Source organism: Fistularia commersonii, chromosome 1 (genome assembly GCF_037954325.1).
Source record: "Fistularia commersonii isolate RoL2024-O1a breed Wild chromosome 1, RoL_Fcom_v1.0, whole genome shotgun sequence".
Lineage (NCBI taxonomy): Eukaryota > Metazoa > Chordata > Actinopteri > Syngnathiformes > Fistulariidae > Fistularia > Fistularia commersonii.
The window spans coordinates 22,340,045-22,367,678 of NC_141284.1; the positions used below are offsets into that span (position 1 = coordinate 22,340,045).

At 41.1% G+C, this 27,634-nt stretch overlaps 1 protein-coding gene across 1 annotated transcript in view; it reads right to left on the reverse strand.

Moving 5' to 3' along the window:
* Positions 1–5,676: 5,676 nt before the first annotated feature.
* Positions 5,677–27,634, reverse strand: part of spred1 (sprouty related EVH1 domain containing 1) — a 38,719-nt gene continuing 16,761 nt past the window's right edge. Inside the window, exons 2-6 of the mRNA XM_086154896.1 lie at positions 26,835–27,123; positions 18,838–19,006; positions 15,125–15,171; positions 8,379–8,534; positions 5,677–8,232 (exon numbers count right to left, since the gene is read on the reverse strand). Coding sequence (XP_086011022.1) covers positions 7,534–8,232; positions 8,379–8,534; positions 15,125–15,171; positions 18,838–19,006; positions 26,835–27,123 — 1,360 coding nt within the window. The 3' untranslated portion in view covers positions 5,677–7,533. The remainder of the gene's footprint in view (positions 8,233–8,378; positions 8,535–15,124; positions 15,172–18,837; positions 19,007–26,834; positions 27,124–27,634) is intronic.

Genomic DNA, 27,634 nt, shown 5'->3' on the forward strand with positions numbered 1-27,634 from the left:
TTCATTTGATATTCCTACAAGGCGCCATAGGCTTGGTCTTCTGTGGTTGGTATCAGCAATCTTTATGTAGTCTGCCTTCTTCTGCTCTCTGTGGGGAAAAATAAGTTACCTTTGCTTCTATATATGGGCTAAAAGTGACTGAAAAAATGGACCATCTACACTGGGTCACACACTCGTTCTCTCTCACACACACAGCTAAAAACCTGTAACCTAATCATTGTCTGGTTCACTTGAGCACAATGTATAATGGAAACCCAATGAAGTTATTTAGATGCGTATAGATGTGGACAGTCTTAGAAACATAATGAAAATGCACAGCAAAAGATTAAAACTCACCATTTTATTATGATAATGTTATTTGATATGTCAAATTACAAGTGTATGATGTAACATAAAAACAGTTACAAACATATGTATGCATATTTACATTATATATTTATGAAAAGTAACAAGCTACATCTGTATAAAGAAAATACAACTATGACATGAGTTATTGGGACTATAAATTTTACATCATATACTTGGTATTCTTGAACCATAAGAAGTACCAAGAAGTGTAGAAACCAATAGAACCAGGGTGAGAGATGTTAAGTTGTAAGATGGAAACTAGGATGGACGTGAGGCACTTTTTTGAGGTCGTCAGGATGTGAGAGCTGATGGCACGAAGAAACTTAAAGGAAACAAAGATGCAGGGGAAAGAAATATGCAGAGAGAGAGTTAAAGTAAGACAAAAGAAAAATAAAACAGGCAGTGTTTACAAAATAGTTAAGAGTAGTACCATTTATACTGCAAGTTTCAAAACACAAATGTCTTCCACTATTTTGAACTAATCACATAAATGTTACATCAAGCGCTGTAAGATGAAAAAGCTTACACAGAATATTATCAGTGCACCAAAGCATCGGAGAATCGAAAGAAAAACACTCAACTTTTGTGAAAAGTAAACTTTTTAAAAACAATACACTGAAGAGAAACTGGTTTATATAGCTTTTTCTTGTTTTCTTTAATCTACACAATGTCAAGAATGTACATTTGTATGCATTCCCAAAGTTATGCACAATTTCCAAGATTGAAAGAGGAAAAGACTAGCAGCAAAGTGGTTAAAACTGAAGTCTTATATAATAATAATAATAATAATAACTATATATATACATATACATATCTATATATATATATCTATATATAGATATATATATATAGATATATATTAAAGCGGACAGACACATGTTGCATATATAATACAGTACATGACAGGAAGTTGCACTGTGCTGGTTAATGCAGAATGAGAAGTGTTATTTCAGCATTCTCTACATGTTGGATAAATGCACGTCCTACATTTTGCTTCTCAGCCAGCAAGTTTTAAATCTGGTTCATCAAACCTTGGTTCAGCTTGCAACAATGCGGGGTAATCCAATTCCAATGGGAGAATATGACAACCAGCCAAACCTTTGGTCGAACACCAACCCCGCATGCGCACACACGCACACACACACACACACACACACACACACACACACACACACACACACACACACACACACACACACACACACGAACGCACATCACACACGAACGCACATCACACACGCTCCTGGACATAGAACGACGCACAAACGCACATCACATGCTCATGGACACAGAATGACGCACGCTCGCACACGGTATATGCTGTTGGGAGAATTAGGGTTTAACAGTCGTTTAGAACTAATTTTCTCTGTCAGCACAATAAAATTAGTGATTGTATCTAGCAGCCTTATATGTATGTATGTATGTATATATATATATATGCATACATATATGTATGCATATATACATTAATATATCAAATTTCTGAAACAAGTGGACTGCCACTACTGTACCGTGTTAGCACTAGCCTTCCTTCTACCTCATGTGACCAGAGAGAATCTATTACACGCTCAACGGTCACTTCCATCACAAGCGCCCTCTACTTTTCAATGTGAAATAATACTAAAAGGTGACCTATGTACATACTGCTGTCATTTGAAGCTACAGTATATGTTGACAGCAACGATAAATACAGCTCTATCTTTAAAATTTCCAAAGACAAAATAAGCTGGGATTATAATCAGTATTTAAATACAGTGTTGGGTATTTACAGGTTTTCGGAGTTCGGTACCGGGGGTCGGTTCTCTACCTACGAAGCCATTAAAAGTGTCCTGTCCCATCACTGACTCGGCATGCAGAGGTTAATGTGTTTCCCGCCTTAAAAAGTTTGCATAGAAAGTAAAGAGAGCGTCGGTGCTGTGTGGGTAGAGTCGGTGTGGTCACGGAGGGAACTCCAGTAATCCAGTTCTGTCTCAATGACTGAAGTTGCACAACACCTTTTCTAGCCTGGAGTGACAGGTGCGCATACATGCGAGCGACGGGTTCAATGTCACAAAACTCAGGTGTGTTACGACTGGCGCGTGTTTTAAAAACGGTTTTAAAAACATTTCAGTTATTGCAGCCAGACTTTATAAATGAACTGGTATTCCTGTTGAAAAGTTTATGTGCGCCAAAAATTATCTTCGAGAGTGATTGTTGTCGACAGGCCTGGGAGCAAAGCTCACTTTTTTGCTTGCTCTAGCGAGGAGAGGGATGACAGGCAGCTCACCTCACATCTGCCTTAAGGCCTGCCTAGTTCCTGTTTCCCCAACATTTTTTAAGTAAAATTTGTCAATTTGAGGAATATTCTTATCGCTTTATCCTGGTAGATTAGATGGGGGACAACATGAGTCTGGAGCCTACAGCAAATACTTGATCAACAAAAATACCAATTGGGGCCTTTTCCAAAGTATATTCACCTTTCATACTTTAAATACACATTACTCACAGTACCCTGTGTAAGTATTTAAATGTAGCTGGAATCATCTGTCAGGCTCATGTCTGAAAGCAACATAAACTGGCTGGTGGTCCTTCTAAAGTTAATAAATTGATATTTAGGGTTAATCTCCAGAAACCTTGGCATAGAAAAAATACAATAAAAAAATGTTTACAGTGTCAATAGGGAAGTTTTCTGTCTCGAAACATGTAAAGTCCCATCCCAACGTGCATACTAATATTTGGTCGTTCATGGATGAGTGTCTGACTCCAATTCTTATAGATACATTTAAGTATCACGTTTAAATCCTTTCAATGCCACTTACAACTTCTCCCTAATTAAATAATTTCTGGTGTATGAATGCGCAGATGTCATTCATTCCAGACATTTTCCTTCTGCCTCCCCCGAAGCCCGAGCCTCTTTGCATCTTGAGTGACTGCGTTTAATACCAGTCAGCTTATTTTGGTTGGAGATTTCTATCTTGACCGGCTGATAATCTAAAAATGGTCTGTGACTCGCTAAATTGAACTCAATAGGTCCTTCTTCAACTCGGCCGAATACTGAAAATCCATCAAAATCCTTCTTACTTGACATTATCCTAACAAACGCTCCCCACAAGTAAATGGATACAAGTGTGTTTGCAAACCACATGAGTGATCACTATACCACTGCAGCTTTAAGAAACTCGAAGCTTCCAAAGTAAAAACTCAATATCATATGCAAAAGATATATTAACACCTTTGCATCTCAGCTTTTATGCATGACTTAGCTACCTTTGAGCAGAGTAGAGTTGCTCTATTCGACAACAAAGAGTTGGCTTTGGGATACTTTTAGGATGAATTCCGATGTATGATAAATACATCAAATCAGTACAATCAATATAATTCTATGCTTCTTTTGGAAAATTTAGGGTAATAGGACAAAATGATGGCAGGTTTTTCTCTGAAACCTGAAACCTCCTCAAAGAGAGAGAGAGACATTGTTTGGGCCAGGGCTTAACGGAAGCAGACTGGCTCGGTTTTCATCATAACTGTACTTCCCTTATTAAGAGTGCTGAGTCTGACTTCGACTCAAATGAATTCATAAAAATATAAATTACCCTAAGAAATTTTGGCAAGTCATAAAATCTTCTTCAAATCATGTGACGATTATTACTTTCCAAGCTCTTTAATTACCCAATCTTGTACGCCGTCTGATAAGACAAGACATTCTGAATTGTTTTAATAATCATTTAAATTGTGGTGTTTCTCCTGTTTGAGTTGCTAAACCCTGGTCTGGTGAGTGTTGACTCACCCTTGACATTGCAGGCTATGAGTGAACCCATCTCTTGCCCGTTTGAGTTCATATTTGTGTAAAAAAGAGGCTGAACAAAAGTAAAGCTGTCGGACCTGATTAAATTGAACAATTTTTTCTTAAAGGTGGTCACTGATTTTATTGCTGAGCCTCGCTCACATATTTTCAAACTTATTCTTTCCAGCAAGAAAAATCAAATCAAATCTGGAAGTCGGCCTTTACCCCCCCCCCCCCGTTTAAAACCTACACATGTTAACAACTACAGACAAATTTCCAAATTGTGTATTTTAGCCAAATTGTTTGAGTATCATCAGTGACCAACAAAATACATTTTTTAGTCAATATTGTTACTCCACTTAAATCTGGAAAAATGCACAGTCCTGTCAGAGCTGCACTATAAGAACCAAAATGGTTTAACAGAGGCTCTGGACAGCAAAAATATTGTGTCGCTCTTCTTATTGATCTGTCAAAAGCATTTGAAACAGTAGACCACAGGCTGCTGATACAAGCCTTACATCACATTGGCTTATCTAAGCATGCAGCTGCATAGTTTGCCAACTATCTAGCCAACAGAACACAATGTGCTCGGGTAGCTGAAACTTTCCCTCCCTTTCTGGACATTACCAAAGGGGTTCCCCAAGGTTCAGTGCTGGGACCCATATATTTTCAATCCATATAAACAATCTCTGTAATAACTTTTCAAATGCACTGTATCATTATAATGCTGACGACACCATTATTTATGCTACGCAACCTCACTCACTCAGGCTATGGAGTTTTTACAAGCTGTTTTTTATGTCATCCAGTCTCATTCATTTGATCTTAAATTGGTTTTGAATACAGATAAAACCAAGCTTATAGTTTTCCCTCATACAAAGGTGTTACTGCAGAACATATTAAGTTATGTACCATTCTAACGGAAAACATCTAGAGCAGGTAATTCGTGTTTTGCGCTCTATCCTGAGGGAAAGACAGTGTGAGATCTTTGAACAGTGCCTGTCTTTTTAAATTCTTAAATTGTTGTTTTCTTGTTGAGTGACAGCCACTGCACATTTCACTGTAAATGTTATGTTCTTAAATTGTCCTTTCACATCTGTAATAAATGTGCTTAGGACATGTGTTGCTGAACTCTTGGACATGTCACCCTTGCGAAAGAGATACTGATCTCAGTGAGTTTTTTTTATCTGGTTAAATAAAGGCTTATTAAAAAAAAATTAAATACTGCTGGAAACGAGCTGCCCCCGTCTTTTTTGAAATCAAGGCCCCGGTTCAGTGTTTGTGCACCGGAGGCTTCCAGCTTGCATGACAGTCTTGAGTCTGTGTCGAGGGTGGAGTCCCAATTGTTTCTTGGACCGCCAGCCTCAATCACAGTCAGGTCACAGTCATAGTCATCAGGTTTGTCCAAGAGTGGCGGGAAATTTGAACTTTCGACAAAAGCCTTCCAGTGTCACACATCGGCCTACGTGCTGAGGTTCGAGGATCCGTTTGCAGGAACGAGAAGAAAAAGATATTTTGATTTTAAGGACAAATTAAAGATTAAACTCAATCTTGTTCAGCTTTTTTTTTTTTTTTTAACTTAAAAATATGAAATCTAGTGTGTAAATCTGTGAATTTGAAAGGTACTTTTAGGGAGAATCTTCTTCTTCTTCAGTGCGCACTCTGACGAGAAAAACTAGATGGTTCCAGCTGAATGATGGAAAGACAAATGGTGGCAATCTACTGGGCCCATCTCAACTGCCAGGGAAAGCAATAAGAATATCTCACTGAACGTTAAGCTCTTCTTCTGATGGTTACATCACTTCTGTTTGCTTTGGAGCCAGGACACGAAGAAGCTATGGAAACAAGGATGCCGGTTAGTCATGTCACGCTAGCAATTGGCTGTGGTGACGGTACACAACATCGGATCACAAATGTACACGAAGGCCTGCGCACGCACACAGGCACACGCACACACACACACAAGTAGCATCTGTATGTTTGGCAAAGATATTTAGCATTCCTGAAACAATGCGCTCATTCAGTCAGGGGATGTTAAATGAAGACACATGGAAGGCGTGGACTCGCTGTTTTGGAGCAACTTAGACAGGATATGAGTGGGAAATAAAAAAAAAAAAAGGAAAAAAAAAGAAAAAAAGAACAACATCTCTGTGACAAACATAGGACTTTGGAGAGAGTGCTGCAACCAAAGCTTGGAGAGCAGTGCTTTGCTTTTAGTTCAAAACTAATTTAAAAAGGGATTCACAGTCAAAGAACAGCCAGATTTAAGTGCCTCATAATTTCACCAAGGAGCACCGGAACCCTTCACTCACCGAAACAAAACTTGCTGGTTGAGCAAAATTTCAGCCTTTTTTTTTTAAATTATCATAAAGATGAGCAGGAACATAACAATAATGAAACAAAAAGGTCACTACAACAGTAAAAAAAAAGAAAAAAAAAAAACAAAAACCTGAACTAAGACTGATATCGCCAAGTGTTTGTTTCACTTTCAATGGGTCAACAGATTTTGATGCAAAAAAATTTTTGTAATATGAGAGAAATATTTGTCGGGGGGGGGGGTCGGTATGGTAAAGTGTTTACCATTTTCCCTTCTGATCATGGAATCGATCCCTTTATTTTGGAATGCAATTAAAATGGTCAAAATCCGCCAACACCAGGTGATTTTTTTCAGATTTTTTTCAATGATCAATTGAAAAAAGGGAACAAATTGGCCATAAATCCACTATAGAAACTCCCAAATGTTAATATCAGACAAAACATGGTGGTTAATGCGCCACACGTGCCTTTGAGTGGTAACCAACCAACTCTGTGGAAAGTACCATTTTTAGTGCACTTTTTTCCGTCTAATAACCAATTGTTCGAAAAAGATTTAGAAGCCATGAGGAAAGGCCACTGTTACTGCAAATTCACAAAAAAAGCAAGAACATATCCCTTTTAGCGTACTCAAACAGCAAGTCATTTTTTTGAACTGAGTTTGTTTTCTTGTTTGCTGTTACTCATTGCTCTGTACAAAAGACAACTCTCCTTCATAAAGTTACACGTTACTTGCAGAGTTCTGACACTTGTGGCCTGACTTTGTCAATGCATGAGTGTGACTTCTGTGTTTGTTTGTGTGTACAGGTGTGTTTAGTAACATCTCCGAGTCTATTAATCGTGACGCGTCCTTCTCCTCTCCTCAGATTAAGCTCCTGGACTTAGCTTGACACTTGGATCCCCCCTACAAAGCATTATCGTTTGTTCTCCACTGCTGCTTGTCGGCGACAAACACAAACTGAAATCTCCAAAAGCCCTCAGAGCTGGGGATCAACAACATCACCCCGCCAAAGAGGGTAATGAAAAAAGGATGTCGGCTTTTAATTTCCGCTTGTATCCACTTCCTGTGTTAGCTAGCTTTTGAGGGTGTCCCTGCGTCTGGCCTTGGGTCACCCAGCGGCCTTGTGCTTGCCTCCGCAACAGCGACAGGCCTCACCACAGTGGTGGCAGGTGCGCAGAGGCAGGTAGCAGCACATGCAGGGTGCGATGAAGGATAGCGCCACCAGGGCTAGCCAGCGTAGGCAGAACTGCTCGTCCGACGTATCGCATGAGCAGGGGTCCGAGAAGTCGCCCTCGGAGTCAGACATGCAGTGGTACAGCATGCTTTCGGCACACAGCATACAGCTGACTTTGTAGATGCACTGCTTTATGGGGTCGGGGGCATCTTGGCACTGTCCCCGCCAGTTGTCTTCGTGATTGAACATCTCCCGACAGTAGATGCAACGCGAGCGCTCGCCATCCTCTCGCCGTCGTCGGCCCTTCTTAGACTTGAGCAGAGGGGAGGGCTGCGTCTTGATGGCCGTGTCCTTGCCCAAACTGAGCCCCATACCTGTTCCAATACCCATGCCGGGGCCAGAGTGGGAGTCCCCACCGGGGCCGTCCGGGAAGAGGTACTCACACTTCTTACTGCCCAGTTTGTGGAAGGCGGTGGGGAAGTCCAGGTCCTCGCGGTCGGCTTCCTGTTTCCACATGACAGGGTGGCGATAGTCCTCGTAGCGACGGATGAGCACGTCTTTGCGTGGGTTAATGCGAACGACCTCCTCGTCATCCATGTGAAAGCTGACATGGCGAGTGGTTTTAAAGGACACCTGAGAGAAGATCAAGAAGCGGTGAACGGTGAGTTATCCGAGAGCCAAAGAAATGGCACAGAAACTTTAACACTGTGCTTGCTTTCTTGCAGGAGAATACGAGTCCAATTCTAGTGAAGGATGTGTTGTGTTGTTGAGGTGCAGACCTGTGGAGGCAAGTAGCGGCGGTTGCCCAAGGGGAACTCGTCGAACGGCTGCGCGCGCACGTAGCAGCCCCTGAATGGCTCGTTGGACACAACGTTGTTAAGGGGGGAGAAAGGCTCTTTCATTGGGGTGCAGATAGACGGTGGATCATCACATACCTGGTGGAGACATACAATATATCAGCTTTGTGAGACAGTTTTACAGCAAAAGACAGACAAAAAAAGGATTCTCTTTGAGGATCGAATTACCAAAATAAAAGAGCCTGAGAGTCATCTCTCACCATCCTGTCAAGCTATGTAAGAACACAAGTGGTTTTGTGTGGATCTTCTTGATTTTTGGTGACCGCGCAATCATTTTTGTTGGATGATTCGGCAGGTAGTTTAAATCTATTTTGGAGATGTTGGTGCTAAATTACGGAAAAAAAAACTTTCAAGAATATAAACGTGAAATGTTTCCAGTGGAAGGAAAAGTTGTCTTTTTTTGTGTAGCTTCCAGGTGGCTAGGGAGAGGGAAGTCTGGGCTTCTCCGCTTAGGTGGCCACTCCAGCGACCCAACCCAGACAAGCAGTAGAAATTGGATTGGGGATTGAATGTACAATAACAAGGGCGGGGGGGAATTAAACATGGCATTGAAACATGGAGGAGGATATATGGTCTACATGTGTTCCAGGCGCAGCCACCAGGGGGCATCTTGCACCCATACTTGTCTGATTGACTAAAAGCCAAAGGAGATCTCTACAGGCCCTTCTGGTGAGAAAAGAGAATTCCCATCAGCCTTTGCATGTGTTCCCACCACAAACAGTTCGACACATGTATAATCTAAAAACGTGGATCCCAAAAAAAGAACGATGTGAAAAATAAAAATAAAAAAATGAGAGAATTATCCGAAACGGAGCAAGACGACATTCTTGCAAGCCTGTGTCAGTCAAGAAGGAAGATCACCGCTCACATCAGTAAAGGTCTATAAATAACATCCTGTGAAAATCACAAACAGCAGCAACAGCAGGTTATTTATATGCTGAATTGATATTTCCACATGGCCACAGATATAAAACAACATCTCTGAAAGAAAATTCCGTGCTCATCGCTGCAGGAGTGATGGGCATTTCATGATTCATACATGCAGAGGTGAGGAGAGACGGGGGAGGATAGTCTGTTATTACATCAAGAGCTCTGTAATGACATTTTGGATCAAAATTTATGTCAGCACGAACCAATCCCGGCTTGCTCACGCATGAAACATTACATCACATAGAATGAAAACATGACAAAACCACGCGTGCAAATGTTGTTACTGTGCGAGTTACGAATCGTTTCGACTGGTGCAATTATAGTTATCGAATGTACTGCTCTCTTGAAATCGCAACCAGAAGAGGAAAAATGTCAATACACGCGGTCACCTCCACACAAGTTTCATCCTAATCCAACCGCACTTGAGCCTTGTTCACACTGGCTAGCTGTTCCTCTTTCCCACACACACCCCGACCTCATCAAGGCAGGGTTAGTCCGCTCTTCTTCTCCCACCCTCTCTCTCTCTATGCATTGCGTGTGGAGGAGGCTGCTGGCTCTGGTTAGTCAGTGCCGTGTGTAAAGTAGCCCACGCCAGTGCTTTAACACACAGCGGAAATCTGGTTTGCTCCCAGCTGCTGCTACAGTAATTACTGTCCTGTGGTTGCTAAGAGATGCTTCCTTTGACTTCTCTCCCCCCTCTTACCCTCCTCCCCCCACCTCTACGGTCTCCTGCACTTGCCCCCCTAGACTGCTAACACATGGTGCATCTGTGTGTGTCCGTGTGTGTGCGCGCACGCACACTCCTTCATTCCTGGCTCCAAACATACCAAGATGTGTAACACACATCCCATGGAGTCTGCAGGGGACTGTGAGGAAGAGGAGACAGTGTAGCGAGAGAGAGAGAGAGAGAGGGAGAGAGAGAGCCGGGAGGAATAATAGAACAGGAAAAATTAGTTTGTGTTGTATTCATGTGAGTAAAACAGAGAGAGAGAGAGAGAGAGCGAGAGAGAGAGAGAGAGAGAGAGAGAGAGAGAGAGAGAGAGAGAGAGAGAGAGAGAGAGGCCAAAGAGTCTGCTGAGGGAATGTCATAAACCAGCTCCAGCTGGAGAAATGCAGAGCATAACTTAAAAAGCCAGATGACAGCTGTGTGTGTATGTGAGAGAAAGACAGAAAGGAGCAAGGGGTGGTGAAGTAGCAGCGGTGGGGGTGGGGGTGGGGGGTGTTGAAGGTGGGGAGGTGGGGGGTCAAAATGGGAAACAGACTTGGGTTTCCTTTTAAATCGCTCGCCTAAGCCCCGGCATTCAAAGGCATGCGTGGGGGCCAATCTGGAGCTGATCTGACCCTAGAGATGAGGCTGGGCAAGGGAGGAGAGGAGGGGAGGCACAGAGGGGGGTGGGAGCCAGGGGCAACCTGGCCCCACACCAACATCAAGGATTCATGCACTTCCGCCCTCAAAGGCACAGGGGCTCCGGACAGGGAGGACCAGCGTCTGCCCACATATTGAAAATCTGCCCGGCATAGTCGGAGCTTAACTGTGAAATTTCTTCATCAGTGATGAGGAAGAAAGTCGACCATGAGAATCATGAACAAGGAAGGGTTGAGTTCAGGATGTTTTGTCAAAACAAACAAGTAGAGCCAAGTTGAGAAATTTTAAGAAGCTGTGAAGATTGATACCATTCTCATAGCCAAGAATGAGGTTCTAAAACTATGGTGAAATTTTGTCTCAACTTAAGTTCATCTTTTTTTTTTTTTTTAATTATTTTGTGTAATTGTCGAGTTGCCAGGAAATGTTTCATACTTCTTGCAACTAAGAGCTTAAAGGTTTCACGGTTCTAAGCTAGCCATGTCTTAGCTTTGCATACTGAAACCGTGCGCAGCTTCATCCATCTGCCTACAACATTTGTTAAGATCCACGGTTAACACACGTTTTTTTGATCTACGCATGAAAATGTGCAAAAGCCATTTTTGCATTGCAGTAATCCAAACGTTATCAGATTAGAAATGGCCCGACATACTGCAAGAAATGGTAAATGCTGTAGATTTGTGTGGATGAGTGCTTGATAGGCATTGGACAGGCCTGGCTAGCTTGGTCACTCTCTACAAAGCAGAGCTTACAATCCACTGATTCTATTTTCCTTTTTACTGAGAGGATATGAGCGGAATCAATTTTATCATCCAACTCTCGGCAAGAAAGTAGAATAAATCAAAGGAGCAACCCTAAAAAATAGAAGTACTCTGTTTGAGGCACTCCCCATTCTGTCTAAAAAGGTGCATTATGGAGCATTATCAGGCCACACCAAACAAGTCTGAGAGTTTCTGCTCCATGTGTAAGGCCGTAATAGTCAACTAGCCAACAAAACCTCTGTGTACTAAACTGATAAGAGACAACTTCCTGCCAGTGCTAAATTAGATGCAGATGTTTGTTTTTTTCTTTTTTTTACAATTTTTTTCTTTTGCGGAATGAGGGGGGGGGCATGTGGAGATATCACATATTTGGCATTGGGTCATTACAGCTGAGAAGGGTGTTGTGCAACCGCATTTTTTTCGGGGGTGAAAAATGTTGCATGTGTATGTAGTGTATGTGTCCTGTGTCTGAGTGAGAGGAAGAATGTGGTTTGCTCGTGAAGGGCATATAAGTGGGTGCTGAACCTCAGTGGACAGGATGTGGGTGGAGAGGACAGTCTTGAATGCATGTACATTCTCTCACACACACACACGCACGCACGCACACTGCAAACCTCCTCTCACAAATACATTAGTCAAATTCATGCGACAGCACAAGGTTACCATGAATTCCAGTGAGCAGATAAAGATATGACTGAACATACATAACTTCATTTGCTTAGGAAGTGGAAGTAGTTCATAGATGAAGCCACAGCTTTCCCAGACATGTGTGTCTCCACAGAGAAATGGAGATGCGAACAGTGATATTAATGAATTCCTCACAAGCCAGCATCCTCGCAGAGCCCAGGCACAAACAGCAAACAAGTACAAAGAACAGTGTGACTTTATGATGGCGCTAAACACAGCACAGCCAACGTTGAACCCTGTGCTGTGGTAGTATTTGCTATTTTTCTGGCTGCGGCACTTGCTCCTGGTTCACTTTTCTTTCTGTGTAGCCCAGGTCTCCGACCGCAACATTCGGATGCCAAATCACCATGGTGACACCCTCAGTGGCTCACTCGCTGAACCTTGTGAACACCCCGTTCTATCCCCCTCCCGCTGCACCCCCCTTGGCTGCTTAGCAACAGCGGTGCCATTGGATTTCCTGTATGTTCAGACTGATCCCTTAAAGAGGAACTTCGCCACAGGAACAGGAACACAGCGCCCTCCTTCACTGCTCATTCAGAGTGACAGATACTCAGTGAGGTCAAAACTTGAGATGAGTCTGTGGCAAACACTGTGAACTTTGGTGCAAGTGCAAAGCAATAAATACTTAAATACCTCACCACTCAAAAATTGGGGTTTGCTCTTGTTTGATGTTCAACCTTCCTAGCTTCACTAACTAACTTGAAAATTACTCTGCATAAATCTTTCCAGACATATAGACACACAAGCATCACATTTGATGATGAACATGATCGGGTATACATCGTGCACAAATGGACTATAAATTGATTTGTATCATAAAAGAAGGAAACCAACAAATTTGATCCTTGAAATTAACAGCAATTGCACAAGTATACTCAAAACAAAGCACTGCTTTTAGGGATTGTCCTGAGAGATACGAAAAAATTTTACATCAGGAAGAGTCACAGTTTGATTAGTTTATGTGGATCAAATTCACTGCCGAAATACTTGTATTAATCTTACTGGGGAAGCTCCACGGAATATGGCGGATGTGAAAATAAAATGTTACAAAATGTATAAAGCATTATCATTTAAATGTATCCCTTTAACAAAAAGCTGTAATAAAATCAAACAAATATCTGACAGTTATAGCAGTTATAGTGAATTTGTTGGCAAACCTACTTCCACCCTCCACTGCCCTCTCTTCTAATGTGGTATGTCTCATAGCACCTCGCTGGAGAAAGGGAGCCACTTACTGCTTACCATAGTTAACTAGTTCCTAATGTCCTATTAACATGAGAGGATTATATAAACAATCTATTGCAAACACAAGCAAATTTGGATGAAAATTCAACTGCAAATTGCAGACAATAGAACTGAGCGAAAAAGTCAAGTACTTTTTGTTTGACTGCATTACTTTATGCAGCAATTTCTTGATGTCAGCTACAACGGTAGCATATAGAAGAACCGCCTCTCCCCAGGCTCTGTCTTTTCACCTACTTTGCAATCAGAAGTAGAACAGGTGACTGCAGCGAGGCTGATATCTAAAACAAATGAACATGGGCGTGTAGACTTGAACTATATACCTGCTGCCTGTTCCCTGCCAAAGAACATTGCATTCCTGATCACACAGTACGATGGTTAAACAAAAGCCACAAGGCAGAATTAGGACTTGAATGCACACAGTCCTTAGCACGCATCTCAGCAGAGCTCAGTCATTCAACCGGACGCTTTGTAAAACATAGGACACTCAGTTTACAGCGGCATAAACAAAGCACTTTCTCCAACTGTCATTATACAACTGCATCCTTTGGCAGCCATGATAATATCAGCATGAAGTGTGACAAGGCAACAGCTATCAAGGTGGAATGATGGACACAGCTAAGCCTGCTTAAGCACATTTGCCAGCCAACACCTAGCTTAACCTCGTGGACTGGCTGGAACTGGTTAAACACCTGTAAATCACTAAGGACAACTGTCAGAAATCAAAGGCAGGTGCCAGTCGAGGCTCCAACATGCAACTGGGGTTCTTGCTGTAACCTGCCTCATCGTAGGCCGGGTTAAAGCTGAGTGATTGACACGGTTTCATAACAGAACACTGGCAAGAGTGCACATTACATGTATAAAAATGATCACTGTGTCACTGAGATTCTTGCTTAATTTGATTTTACAGAACATTACCCCTAGTCTAGCCGATACTGGAGTTTTGCAGTAAAAAAAAATTAACAAAACATCAGCTGATATTCTGGGCACGTCAAGTAAATAAGTAATGTCAGCAAAATGTATTTGAAATTACCAGTATTTGAAGTACCAGTTCTCATTATGCAAAGTGTAGCGTTAAGATGTTTATTAAACATATATATTTCTGACCTCGCTCACTTTCATGCAGCATTTAAATGTTGTCGTCCTTGAAAGAGTTAATTTCACCACATGACATTGTTAAATAGTCTGTGACAACCAGCTGCTCAGGGCCATATTTAATAGCACAGAGATGTCTGTTAAATGGTGGTAAGACATTGATTTAAAGATCCTCCAAATGATAATTTCCCTCTGACTGGAAATGAATATCAGTAAGACCAACAATGGACTTAGGGCCCAAATAATGCATGTATTTTTTTAAATTAAAATTTTCATATAGAAGATAGATTTTGGCTCAAAATGCAGCTTAAGAAAACAACAAAGTGCTGTCAGTTCTCTCAAGTCCATGTCAGTGTTAGAAATCCATGGCACTGCTCTCATAACATACATTCAACCAAGTATCAATGTACAGAACATGTTAGAGGTCCAGGTGTCACGTTTTTTAAGCCAACACCCTCTGTGTATCTGTCAAACACCCAAATTGGGAAACAAAATTCACTAACCAAAATATCCATGTGGCTCTAGAAATTCCTACCAAATGTGAATGCGTGAAAATGCTAAATGCATCAGCAACCGAATGAGTCACTCACTGGTAGTCCATCGTCAGGGGTGTCACCTTCCCCAAATGACCGGCAGCCTGTAAGAGAAGAAGAAACAGGAAAGAAAAACATTATCATGCTGAGGTGGTTATATTAAATGCCTTAACCTTGTCACTAAAATACTGCTGTACCTATAATCCTTTCCCAAACATACAGTTCGGAGGCAGCGTTATATCACACTTCCCGATCAATGATACAATGTAAGTAGTGAGATCATGTTCAGTCTTGTTATATATTATTCAGCTTGAATACTCGTATAATTAAGCCATCACCAGTGTGGGAAACCTCTTGGTTAAAAAAATGAAATACAAGTAGTTAACATGAGATGTCTTTTAAACCTTTTTTCAGGATAGTGAACAAATTCATTTCAAATAACAGACTCCTTATTAAGCAAGTTTAAACCAGCAGATGTAAAACACTGGTTCTTGTAGGATGAGAAAAGGCGAGACTTCTTCTTTCCCTGACTGCCGCCAAACGGGGAAATGAAAGCTGCTTTGTGTCAGTAGGGCACACAGAAGTTAATGAAATATGCATGCCTTGAATAATGTAACCTCGACCTTCGCTAAAACGCCATGTGCCATTTCCGCATCCAAAACACCTCATCTGCAGATGCTGGGGTCAGGGGTCATGTTTCAGTTATCAGGGTGACCATGTTACAGCTTTTCATTACTCAGGAATGAAACAACCACTGTGGATGATGTAAACCAGTGCTGGCAAAAAGACCCCACTAATGTCATGGGCATGTTTTATACAAGATAAAGGTCTTATTTAAACCCTCATTCTCACATTGAACAGCAATGTTCATTCATATATTTATACTAATGCAAGGCAATGTCACTCTCAATGAAAAAAAAAAATACAGTAAGAACGTCAGTGGTCTACATTCATGTTTTTCATTGAATCAAAAGTACAGCAAGCAGAATCAGGGAAACACACGTCACATACTGCGCCAACCGGTTCCATTTCTGCATTCCTACAAACTAGGCGGTGTGATCGAACTTTAACGTCTTCTGGTTTCCTCTCCTGTCATGATCACAGATATAATGAGAACTCCTGAGTCAGCCAGACTGCTTTCTGTTAGGAAATACAGCGATACATGGCCTTGATGTCTTCGCCACGAAGAGGACAGAAGGGTTTCTGTGCACTTGTGTTAGACACAGTCTGACCATCAGTCAGTCTTTGAATCAAATGGAGGAAGGTGTATGTGTGTGTGTGTGTGTGTGTGTGTGTGTGTGTGTGTGTGTGTGTGTGCGAACGCATTTTTCCACTACAGGGAGAAAAAGGCTTTCTGCAGCATGTTGGGCCACAAAGCTGCCTGAGCCATGTGCCCACTGTTACCATGGCAACAGAGGACTGCGAGACTGATACACACGTGCACAAACATACACACAGGCAAAACATATTCTCTCGCTCTTTATCTATCTCTCCATCTCTCACTACCCCCCCCCCCCCCCAACATACACACATTCATGCAGCAGTCCAGCAGCAGAACGATGCATGAAGAATACAGAAGAACCTGTCTGTCTGTGTTGAGGGGAGGTATTACACAACACTGACAATACAGAAGATACCAGGAGAGCGAGGAGAACAGAGGGAGGAGGACAGCATGGGTGGCAGAGGAGACAGAGAAGTGCAAGCACTGGGGTGTTGAAACTCACCGTCACCTGATGTAATTGGCATTCACGGAGTTGAGCTACTCACCAGAGCACTGACACGAAAGATGTTTTTTGTTTTTTTTAAAACTGGTGGGCATGTTTTGTTAACTCGGGATGCCACTAGGGTTTTGGAGGTTTTGACATTTGAAAATATGGCGATGAACATTCTGAAGGTTGAAGATTATTTTGTGAGATTTTGAGTATCAGGACACAATAAGAGGGGTTTTGTTTTACCTGAAATACATGAAAGGACAGAAAACCTTGTGAAAATAGCTGGAAACCGGAGAGCGTAAACTTGAAGACTGTATTAACGTATAAAAAAATGTAATTGCAGTTTAGAGAAACATGACGCTTGATATTATCAGAAAAGTTATTTAATACAAAAAATATAAATCTCTTTCATGGATAAAAGAAATAAAACAAAAGCATAATGTCAAAATCTCTTCTTCTATTTTTTTTCTAGCTTTAAGTACATTAAAGTACATTTAATTAGCAAATGTCTTGAAAAAGTTTCAGCAATCCTAAACCATCCTATGGACCTAAGAATACAACTTTAAACTGCTCTGTGTTTACTATTGGACATCTGGTGGCCTTTTTATATGTACCTGAAGTGCTTGGATTGATTTTGTGAAATGATATCTAATGCCAATGTCAACGTTAGTGTAGCCTGTTGACAAAAAGGATAGCCAGGGTATGTTGAACTTGTTGGGTAGAACAGGGACTGAGAGGAAATGGACCATTGCATTGTGACGTTTTGTTAAAAAAAAAAAAAAAAAAATCAGTTGACAAAATTTTTTTAATTATCCATTTGAAATTGAATTTCAACATAATTTGCAAAAGCCACTTCGCCACAAAGATTGCCTTTTGCCCAGACTCCATGTGGACTTATAACCAGGAAGTTCAAATCCAAGATAAACGACTATGAGCAAGACGCTCCTGATGCCCAGCAGTGATAAGCCTTTATGATATATTCTGCTGCACCTCCTTGATGCTCCCCAGGGTTTCCAGGTCTAGAGAGTAAAGGAGATTATAGCTCCCTAGCCAGTCGGACACCCTCTTGTGTAACATGGAGCTTTTGAGAGGGACTGCTGAGCTGGCAATTCTGTTACTAATTGGATGACTTTGCAACCTCTAGCACTGAACTAAAAAATAATGCTTATCAAGACCCAAAGCTGCAAAGTCAACTCAGACTCAACTCTACATGAATGTAATGTCCTGTTTAGCATTAAAAGTCTTCCAAGTCTTTACCGGATGATGTGTAATTGGTTAACTTGGGTTATCAAACAAATGCTTTTCATCTTTCGCAGCTGATACTATGTCGTCCATTACAAACATAACGCGAGCTAACATGGATAGAGGTTGGTGATGGGTCTCACCAGAATGCAATCTATCTATAACACACCAATATAACATTGCAAATTTTGCAACTTGTTTTCTAATTTCCACCAAATCTAGTGGTAAATTGACACCAAACATCTAAAAACAACGCTGACTTCTGATGTCATGAAAAAGAAATGTTTGCTCCCCAGCACCATAAGTTTAAAAACAAGTACTTAATTGTATCTGAGTTGAAGTAAGGCTGATTTCTTTTTTGATGGATCATTCCAACCATAATGTTTCCATCATCCAGTCATTATATCACGTCTGTAAAACCTTTTGCACACCAGATGCACACTCTGTGATTCCTCTCTCTTTGTGGACTAAGAAGGCCCTCTGACAAGACAGTGTAATAAAAGCAGTGGACTTCATTTCTCAGCCAGGTAAAGAGTTAAAAAAAAAAGACTACTTAATGGTTTCCAAACAAATGTGCGGGGTATAAAATATGCAGGGCTCTACCTACCTTATATTGATAAAGGGAGAGAAGTGGGAAAAAAAGAGAACTATAGTCTGCACTGATTTTAAGATACAAGAACAATAGCGGATGCTGGTTGCTTGATGTCTAAGTTCCACTGACTCGATCATGACTGCTACCTGGTCTTACCTGTTCTGAGCTTGAAACGAACCAACACCCACCCACACCCACAAAGCAACGAATATAGGTTTGCCCACCTTGGATGATGTCCTCGATGGCTCTGCGTATGCCCCGATCGAAGGCACGAGCATCAGCGGGGCTCTGGAAGGTCAGTCCAAACTTCTTGTCATTGATCCTCCAGTGGTGGAAAATGGGAGTGACCTTGTTGTAAACAAGGCTTTTCTGCAGAACACATTCCAACACCACCTGACAACACACATGCACATGGATGAGATTTTATAAAAAGGTATACAAATAGTGTGATCTCACACACACACACACACACACACACACACACACACACACACACACACACACACACACACACACACACACACACACACACACACACACACACACACACACACACACACACACACACACACACACACACACACACACACACGCACACACACACAAAAATAGAATCTCAAAATTGGTTTCCTCCAATAGAAGCAATCAATGTGACAACACCAAAGCTATAGTTTGAAACTATGCTGCTCGGAATCGACATTATAAGTTCTTAGCAGCTCACTGAGCGAGCACAGATTTAAATCCTCCATCTTACTCTTCACCCTAAGCTCTTTAAAAGTGTCATATTCAATCACTCCAGGAAAAACATGAATGAGCAAAAGAGAGAGAAAAGAGAGAAGTGGCCCACCACTGGAACTAAACATAACTCTTGAGTTTCTAAAATAGAAATGAAAAAAAGAAACCCTGAACCCAATAATTATGTATATTCTTTTAATTTGTAAAACATATTCAAAATGGTGGGGTTTTCATTACAGATGATGATAAAGTTGGAAAGCAGTGGTGGCAGCGGGGATGGGGGGTTGTTTTAGAGCCAAGCAGTCAAAGTGTGCGGCAGAGAGAGACTGTGTTTCCAAAGCCTATTATTAATCAGGGCTACTGGGCCGCCTCCTGGCCTTCCTCTAGGGCAGATTAAATGAAATGAGAAACGGCCATTACAGTCTCTGAGGTTTTTGACAAACGTGCACAAGAGTGTCTTGATGGGGTGTGAATGTGAGAGCACGCCTGTGACAGTCTGCGTGAGAGCAGCCCCTGAGCTGGTGCGATGAAAAGCTCAATGGCCCGAGTGCTACACTGTGCATCTTCATGGGGCAAATGCCTTGTCAGAGGATAAGGGGCGCAGAATGATACTCAACCACCGAAAACAGATGGCACTTTCCCCCCTGCTTCTGGACAACAGTCAACGTTCACTCTTTAAGTGCTTGATATGTCGCAGCTGTACTAGAGTTTGATATGTGATATGCGTTTCAGAGCGGGAGCCCAGTCACTCAAGTACACACGTCTACATTTCAGTCTGAGCAAGAATTGTCGGTTACCAACGGTGGGGGTGAAAAAAAAGATCTATTATTAGATGGATCGCGATTCTCTCTTGAAAAGATTCTCTATTCATACAAAAAGCTTGTAAATGGAGCCATAGTTCCAGAGTTGCGTGACAGTGGGACAGTGTGTGCGAATGTGCGTGTTTGTGAGTTTGAGAAAGGCACTTGCAGACACATCACGGCTTGTTGACAAAGCAGAAGCGTAGCACAAAATATGGCATTATATTATGTCAGGGAAAAGCCTGCGGACACCGCACAGGCTGTATGTAGAAAGCGATGAAACCTTCACAGACCAACCAATATCAAAATTAGACCATTTCTCCCAACGACAAGTTCACCTGTTTTCAGGAATCAAGACCAGATCCCATAATGATACCAAAACTGAAATATTCTCCATATTGGTTGATTTGAGGGTTGGAGTTAGAAGAATTTTTTGTAAACAATCATTTTTGTAATAGGAAATATCTTCAGTGTAACGGAGACTTGTGATTGTTATCAAGCAAAATGATACGATGATTTTTAGTTTTCTGATTTTTATCATATTAGTACTGATTTAATAATATTTATATATATTTTGTATGGTATTACTTACTGAGTGGTTTTTGCAATCAACTGTACAGAAAACCCACTGCTGCTACTCTACTAATTTAAATTATATATCTATGTATATCAGGTTTTATGCTGTTATATCTCTTTCATCCCCTCAACTCAGTACCAGAATATTGTATGTGCATTGACTTTATACTTTATAGTTTAATGTTTATTTTTCATTTTTAACTGTGCACTTTACTGTTGATGTGCATTTATTATTATTATTTTTATCACCATTTTCTCACCATGGGAAAGTGAGAAGCGTCTTCTGTCTAGTGCATGTGAAGAAAATGTCAATAAAGCTGACTTTGACTTATATATGAATACTATATTTCAATAGTATTAATACTGCATCATTATCATTTAATTCTTCTTTATTACATCAAATCTCATGCTCATTTGCTGAGATGATCAATGCTCATCTGGCCTACATGGACACCTACCCTACATAACGGACCCTACATTTCTGATTTTGGAACTGGTTCTTCACCAGGGGTGATGGGTACAATGGGTACGATTTCAAACTGTTAGAAGAAGAAATGTATTCATTTATTTAAATTCATTGCAGGTAATGAAAATGCCGTTGTAAAAATAGCAAATTAAAAAAATGTTTCATATTCTTCATATTCATTACGAACTTAGAAAAGAAAAAAAAAAGAAATCAACATATAAATGATGGCCCAGTTGCATAAATTGCTCCTGAAGTAAAGCAAGGACAAGGGTTAAGCCTGTGTGTTTACCCAGAGTCAGTGGATGAGGGGAGGGTAAAAGAAGGAGATGAATGTGAGAAGAGGAGGAGGAGGAGGGTGGGACTCTGCTTCTGGGGCTGATTGTGGAGGCGAGACTGAATGGAGCCAGGGCAGGTAAGGTGAGTGCACAGCAAGGCCGACAGAGGAGGAAGTATCACAGTTGCATGGAAGGACGATACTTAACACCACATTCCACTCTATGTTCAGAGAAAAGAGGGGAGGAGCCACCCTGACGGAGAAAGAGACAGGAATGGATCGGAGGCTGGAGACGTCAGGTGAGGAGGGGGACGAAGAAAGATGGAGGTGAGATGTGCAGGGAGTAGTGAATAGATAGCACGAGAGTACAAACGGTGGGAGATGGAGAGATTACATATACATGCACCAAATGGCAGAAAACGCAGACTTTGATTTGAGTCATTATTACAACCGGATAACATGTCTTTGAAAATACTTAAATATTACTGTCTTTTTGGAATTAATAAATACATTTTAGTTGCGAAAACAAAGACAAAAAATGTAAGCATAAAGGCTATTTAAATTTGGTGTGTCATGTCTTGACATTCGTGTGCGCATTGCTGCCACACATTAAATCATAATTTGTTGACAGAGATGAAGAAACAAATGATAAGGTTAACCTCAGAGATCATATGGAGCCGACAGAATGAAAGATTATTTTGAGCAAGATTGAACTACACCGTATGAAAATTCAGTTCGACAGAAATGGAGAATATGAAAGACCAGGAGCAAAGTGGAGTGGCAAAGAAATTAGCTGGAGATTTGTCAAAATCCGAGAGCCAGTATCGTAAGTAATCATCAACCAATTAGACCTGTAGTGTGTAAGAGAATCAGTATGACAGAGGGTGGGAGGGGGCACGGAGGATAGTGATTGGTAGCTATATGGAGAGCCAGCTGAGTCATCACCAGTACACTCTGTGCCGCATCACTGCGCTTATAGACACATTCCCTCCACCTCTCCTCCATCTATCTGGCTCCACCTCGGTTTCCTGCCTTATGACAACACATCTCTCTTTTCACGATTCCTCGGGTCTTGTGAACCCTGACCGCCCCGTAGTAGTCAACTAGAACTCTGTCTATTCTGAATGTAAGCCTTATCACCCCAAACCCTCAGCCATCTCTATCAGAGATGGGACCAAACTTTTTATGTTTATGCATTTTAAGACAACCCTCAAAGGATTATTAATAGAGTATAATTACAGTCTTTCATTCACCTTTGAAATCAAGACATTGTGGTCACATTTTATAGCAATAATGTGGTATCAAGAACAGATATTATCCATGTGTATTTCTACTATAGCTAGCAAATTCACATGCGGGAGTGTCTGCAACTTATTTTTCTTGGACCAATCACTCAGGCTCCTTTCTGATGCCCTCAGACGGTCGGTAGAGCTATGACTGATGCCAACACCCTGGGACTGGGTGGCATCCTGACAGACCTACATATGGCTGAGTGTTTGTTGTGGTAACTAGAGGGGGGCGGGGGGGATTTTGGCGGGGATAGGGGTGTTTTACCACATCCCAGAACAGCTACTGGGGTCTCTGAGCCATGTCTATAGCCTGTCTGAACAACAGCATTCCTGTCACACCCATTCCACCACATAAGAACTTGGATAGCAACACACAAAAGACAACCACAAACACACGTTTTTTTTCAGTCAAGGAGATGAAAAGGGAGATTTAGATGCCCCACTGCATAAAGTCTCCATCACCTGAAGACACTAGTCATTTGGATCATGGTGGCATATAACTTCTATCGCACGCATGTGCATGCACACACCTACACACAAGCCGATTAACTTTAACATTACCACTGGGCCTAGGATTATACTAATGGATCAGTCTTACATCTACAATATAACTTGACTTTTTGAGATGATCCTCAGAAACTTTATGGTAACTACATCCAAAGCAACAGAGAATGTAAAGATATGCAGTCCGCAACAAAAGATGCCAGCAAAAATGAGAAGAAGGGAAAAAAAAAAAAAAAGACTCAAAGCATGTTAGATATTATAGAGGTTTTTACAACCCCATAAAACTCTGTAAATCTATAGACATCTGTGTAACATACCCAGCAGCAATAACTGAGCAGCATAGACCTCCATTTAAAGTCAAGACAAACTAGTCAGCAGTGTCATACTGTGAATCTGCAGTCTGAGCATGATCCACATCAAGTACAGTGACGGCAATGAATTAAATATTTTGGTAAGTCTACAATTGTAGCGGTCAAGATCAGTCTTGGTCTTTAGATCTCTTGCTGAAGGTCCCAGTTGCTTTTTGGAACATTTCTCTCTATCTTCTCAAACAGAAATGAGTGATTTTTTTTACAAGACCACAACTGTTGGGATTATCAGTAAACTGCATGAGTAATGGCAGTGTTCTCTGTAAACACCATTACACATATACTGTGTACTGCAATAAAGGAGGTGAATAAAGAGGAATATTGTTTTCTGTGGGGTTTTTTTATGGGAGTGTGGAGCCCTCAGATCAGTCTTATGAGTGACTTTGGCTTTGCATGTTCCACATTTTTCAAAGTGTGTCATGCAGTGTGGAATTTGAATTAGTCTGGTTCAGGACATGTCTCCGGTCTTGTCCTGCCATGGTCTTGGTCTTGATTTAATCTCACCCCCTCAAGCTTTTGATCTTCTCTAGGTCAAGATACACTCTGGTCTCAGCCCTGCCTCCATCTCCTAGATTTCAGTGGTCTTGACTATAATACTAGTTTGAAACTTGACAGTAGAGCAGTAATGCTCAGTCTACTGATAGATAAGCTGTTAGAAAAAATAATAGGCAGAAAGATGAACATATTTTGGAGCATGTCTAAATCATCAAGCAAATGCACAATTCTTTCACCCCTTATAATCCCTATAATCAGGGAGATTGAACTAACAGAGGTTACAGGTTTCAAAGCAAACTGAATGGGTAGAGTTATTGAACTTCTGAAATTTGAAAATAGACTTTTTAAACTATTATTTCACATTTTTTTGATATAGACACAACATTAGAATATCAGATGGAGGGGGGTCATTTTTGGGGGTGACAAGCCAGAGCTAGAAGAACTGAACTGCGCCCCCACTTAAAAAATGCTGTTTAATCTTTTTATTTATTACAAATAATCACTGATTCTCATGGTTTTAATTTGATAAGAGGTGGGTTTTGGCAAAGATCTGCACTGAGATATTCATTAGACAAACATAGACTAGATTAAACTTTTTAAAATTTTACATGACCTGCCTATTGTCGCTGTCTGGAAAACTGCAACACACATCCCGTCGTCCCTGCCTTGGGTTTTATTAAAAAATAATTCAAATTACTGAGTTTCATTCTACAGCTGAGCTACAATAAAGACTGCAGAGGGTTTTCTTGTAGCAGAACTTTTTTTGTCTATTGGAAGATTTAACATGCAGAAGTTTGGTAATTGCTTTGGTGTCAGATAGAATCAAGAAACTGGATTAAGAGTGAGCCAATTCTCCCAACAGGTAGACCTGTGTTTTGTAGTGGATCCAAGCAAGTCTATTCTATCATTTCGGTCCCGTTTATGTTCTCTAAGTGTTTCCCACATCCTTCATCCATTATTCTCCTCTCCTGAGTAATCTGCCCTTCTCCCCGATGATGTAATCATGCATCACAGTATCACGCAGTTTGCTCCTATTTTCAGATACCTGCGCCATGGAGTCAAGCCAAACAACCACTTCCTTTGTGTGCATGTACTGTATGTGTGTATAAATATGGCAGAGATAGGGGGTAGGGGGCTGGAAAAGGGGGGCTCATTGAAATCTCATTCAAGTGACTGTACTTCATATGGCATGTATGAATGAATGTGCATCAAAAAAAGCAATGACTACATAACCAATTAAGAATATCTATTTGTGAGGAACAATTATGCTTTGAATTAATATTATCATCATGACTTTTTTTTACATAATTTACAAACCATAGCATACATTGTTCATATGTGTCCATGAGCAAACAACATTTAAAATAAATTTCTATTACCAAAAAGGTATACAGAAGAGTCTCTATGAACTTGTGACATGTTAACCTGTCATACAAATGGGCTACAGCAGAAGAAAATCCCTCACCATGATGCTTCGGTCATTTCCACTTTGATACTCAGAGTTCACTTGGAATATGGTGTAATTATGTGAAAGCGTGGATCCATGTAGCCCTTGTTATCTAATTAATATTTAATACATCTAAGTCTAGTTGTGGTGTAGTAATGCGAGTGTGATTTGACATTAGTAGAAATGTAACTTTTTACCGTAATTGTGCAGACACTTTTTGATCAATAAGACAGGCTGCGGTGGTATTCGCTGTTCAACAAATGACATTAGCAGTAAACAATGCATTAAATTAATTATTTGAAGCAGCAGCCAGCTTCTTCACTGGCTTTTGTAGTTCCTGGTTTGAAGTTTTAGTGCTCTACTTATCAGAGTGAAAAACACATTATTTTTTTTCAACTCGTTACAACTAAGGCTGACCTATATTGAATTTCTTTATTTTTTTGAGTTGTGCAACTGTTCTTACTCTAAAAATATGACAACAGACCTGTGGAAAAAAAAATGCAGACCATGTTCATTCTGCTCAAGTGCTGAATCAACAAACAGAAAGAGTGAAATACATCTGTGATGCAACATTTTTTCTGGCTCCATTTGTGATCAGCTTAAGAGACAAAGGGGGAATGGATGAAATTGACATGGGCGATACACAGGAAACTGTGTTCTGTTTGGAAAATTTCACAATCACTATCAAGGGTAACACTGGTCTTGTAGCTTATTGATCTTGATAATCATTATTCCATAGGAATAAAAACAATGAGTTCATTATTCCATAGGACTAATTATTCCATAGGAATAATGAACCCTATGGTGTAAGAAAGTAGGAACCTGTTACCCCGCGGCTGATTGCTAGAGCCTCGCAAATGGAAGCGGTCTTTGTGATTTGAATAAAAAAATAAAATGACCAGCTCTTAGCGGCAGTACTTGCACAGAGGGCCCTGAGTTTCAAAGCTATTCTGAGAATTTCTTGCCGCATTTTGGCTCTGCCAATAGGGCACACCTTCACTCAATGACGGCACAGCAATTGCTATGTCAGGGGAGAGCGAATACTCTAAGCTACAAATCGGACAGGTTTCTTAAAAACAATGAGTTCCTTGAATAAAGTGAAGCACACAAAAAAAGACAGCAATCTGCAGCAGACGCATTGAGTTATGTGATATGAACCTAAATATTTGAGCGCTTCTACAGCTTATTGAATCAGTGTCATGAAAACAACAGTCCAACTCAAAGGAAAAAAGTAAGGAGCAGGTTAGTGCGTTTTGCCCTTTCTTACCAATTTATCTTTGAGCCTCTCGCCCTTGATGTGGAACTCCACAGCAGTTGCACTAGGACTGGGACTGGGGCTTGGACTGGGACTAGGACTGGGACTAGGGCTGGGGCTACAGGGGCTGAGGTTGTTGCTGCTTCCTCTGCTGCCTCCGCTGTGGGTGCTGTTGCTGTCCTCCGCCCGGCTGACCTTATAGACGGTGACACAGCTAAGGCCTCCACCGCCCAGGGGAAGCCACCCACCGCTGGAGTCATCCCGCGTCATGACCACTGCTCTCACACGCGCATAACTGTCACTGTGAAGGAAGGAGGGCGGATGAAAAAGAAGTGGTACGGGAGGGTGTAAGGAATAGGAGGGTGGGGGGCAGGAGGGATGACAACAAAAAGAAAATAGTTTATCTCACATGTCCCACTTATTGACCAATTACACATTCACTGCTTATCAGTCATCTTAGTGCTCTACAAACAGCATATTAAGGGCAACAATGTAGGAATAAAGTATAGTGTAGAGAACATTACACATGTACCGAGGAGACAAAGTGACTGAATCGGCCTGTTTTTGATAACAGCGCACTAAGGTTTCAGTATCGTATCATCCAGGGATCTATTTCAAGTTGGGTCATTTAAGAAGTTTTGACAAAGACAATTTGTACAATAGAATGTAGAAAAGGTGCAAAGTCAGAAATTCAATGCTTTGGTTAGATATGATGTAGTTGTAGCATATGATGTAATTGGAATTACAGGCTACTATTCCTGATACACCACATAAGCATTTCTGATTTTCAGGAAGAGTAATTCAGTGTATGC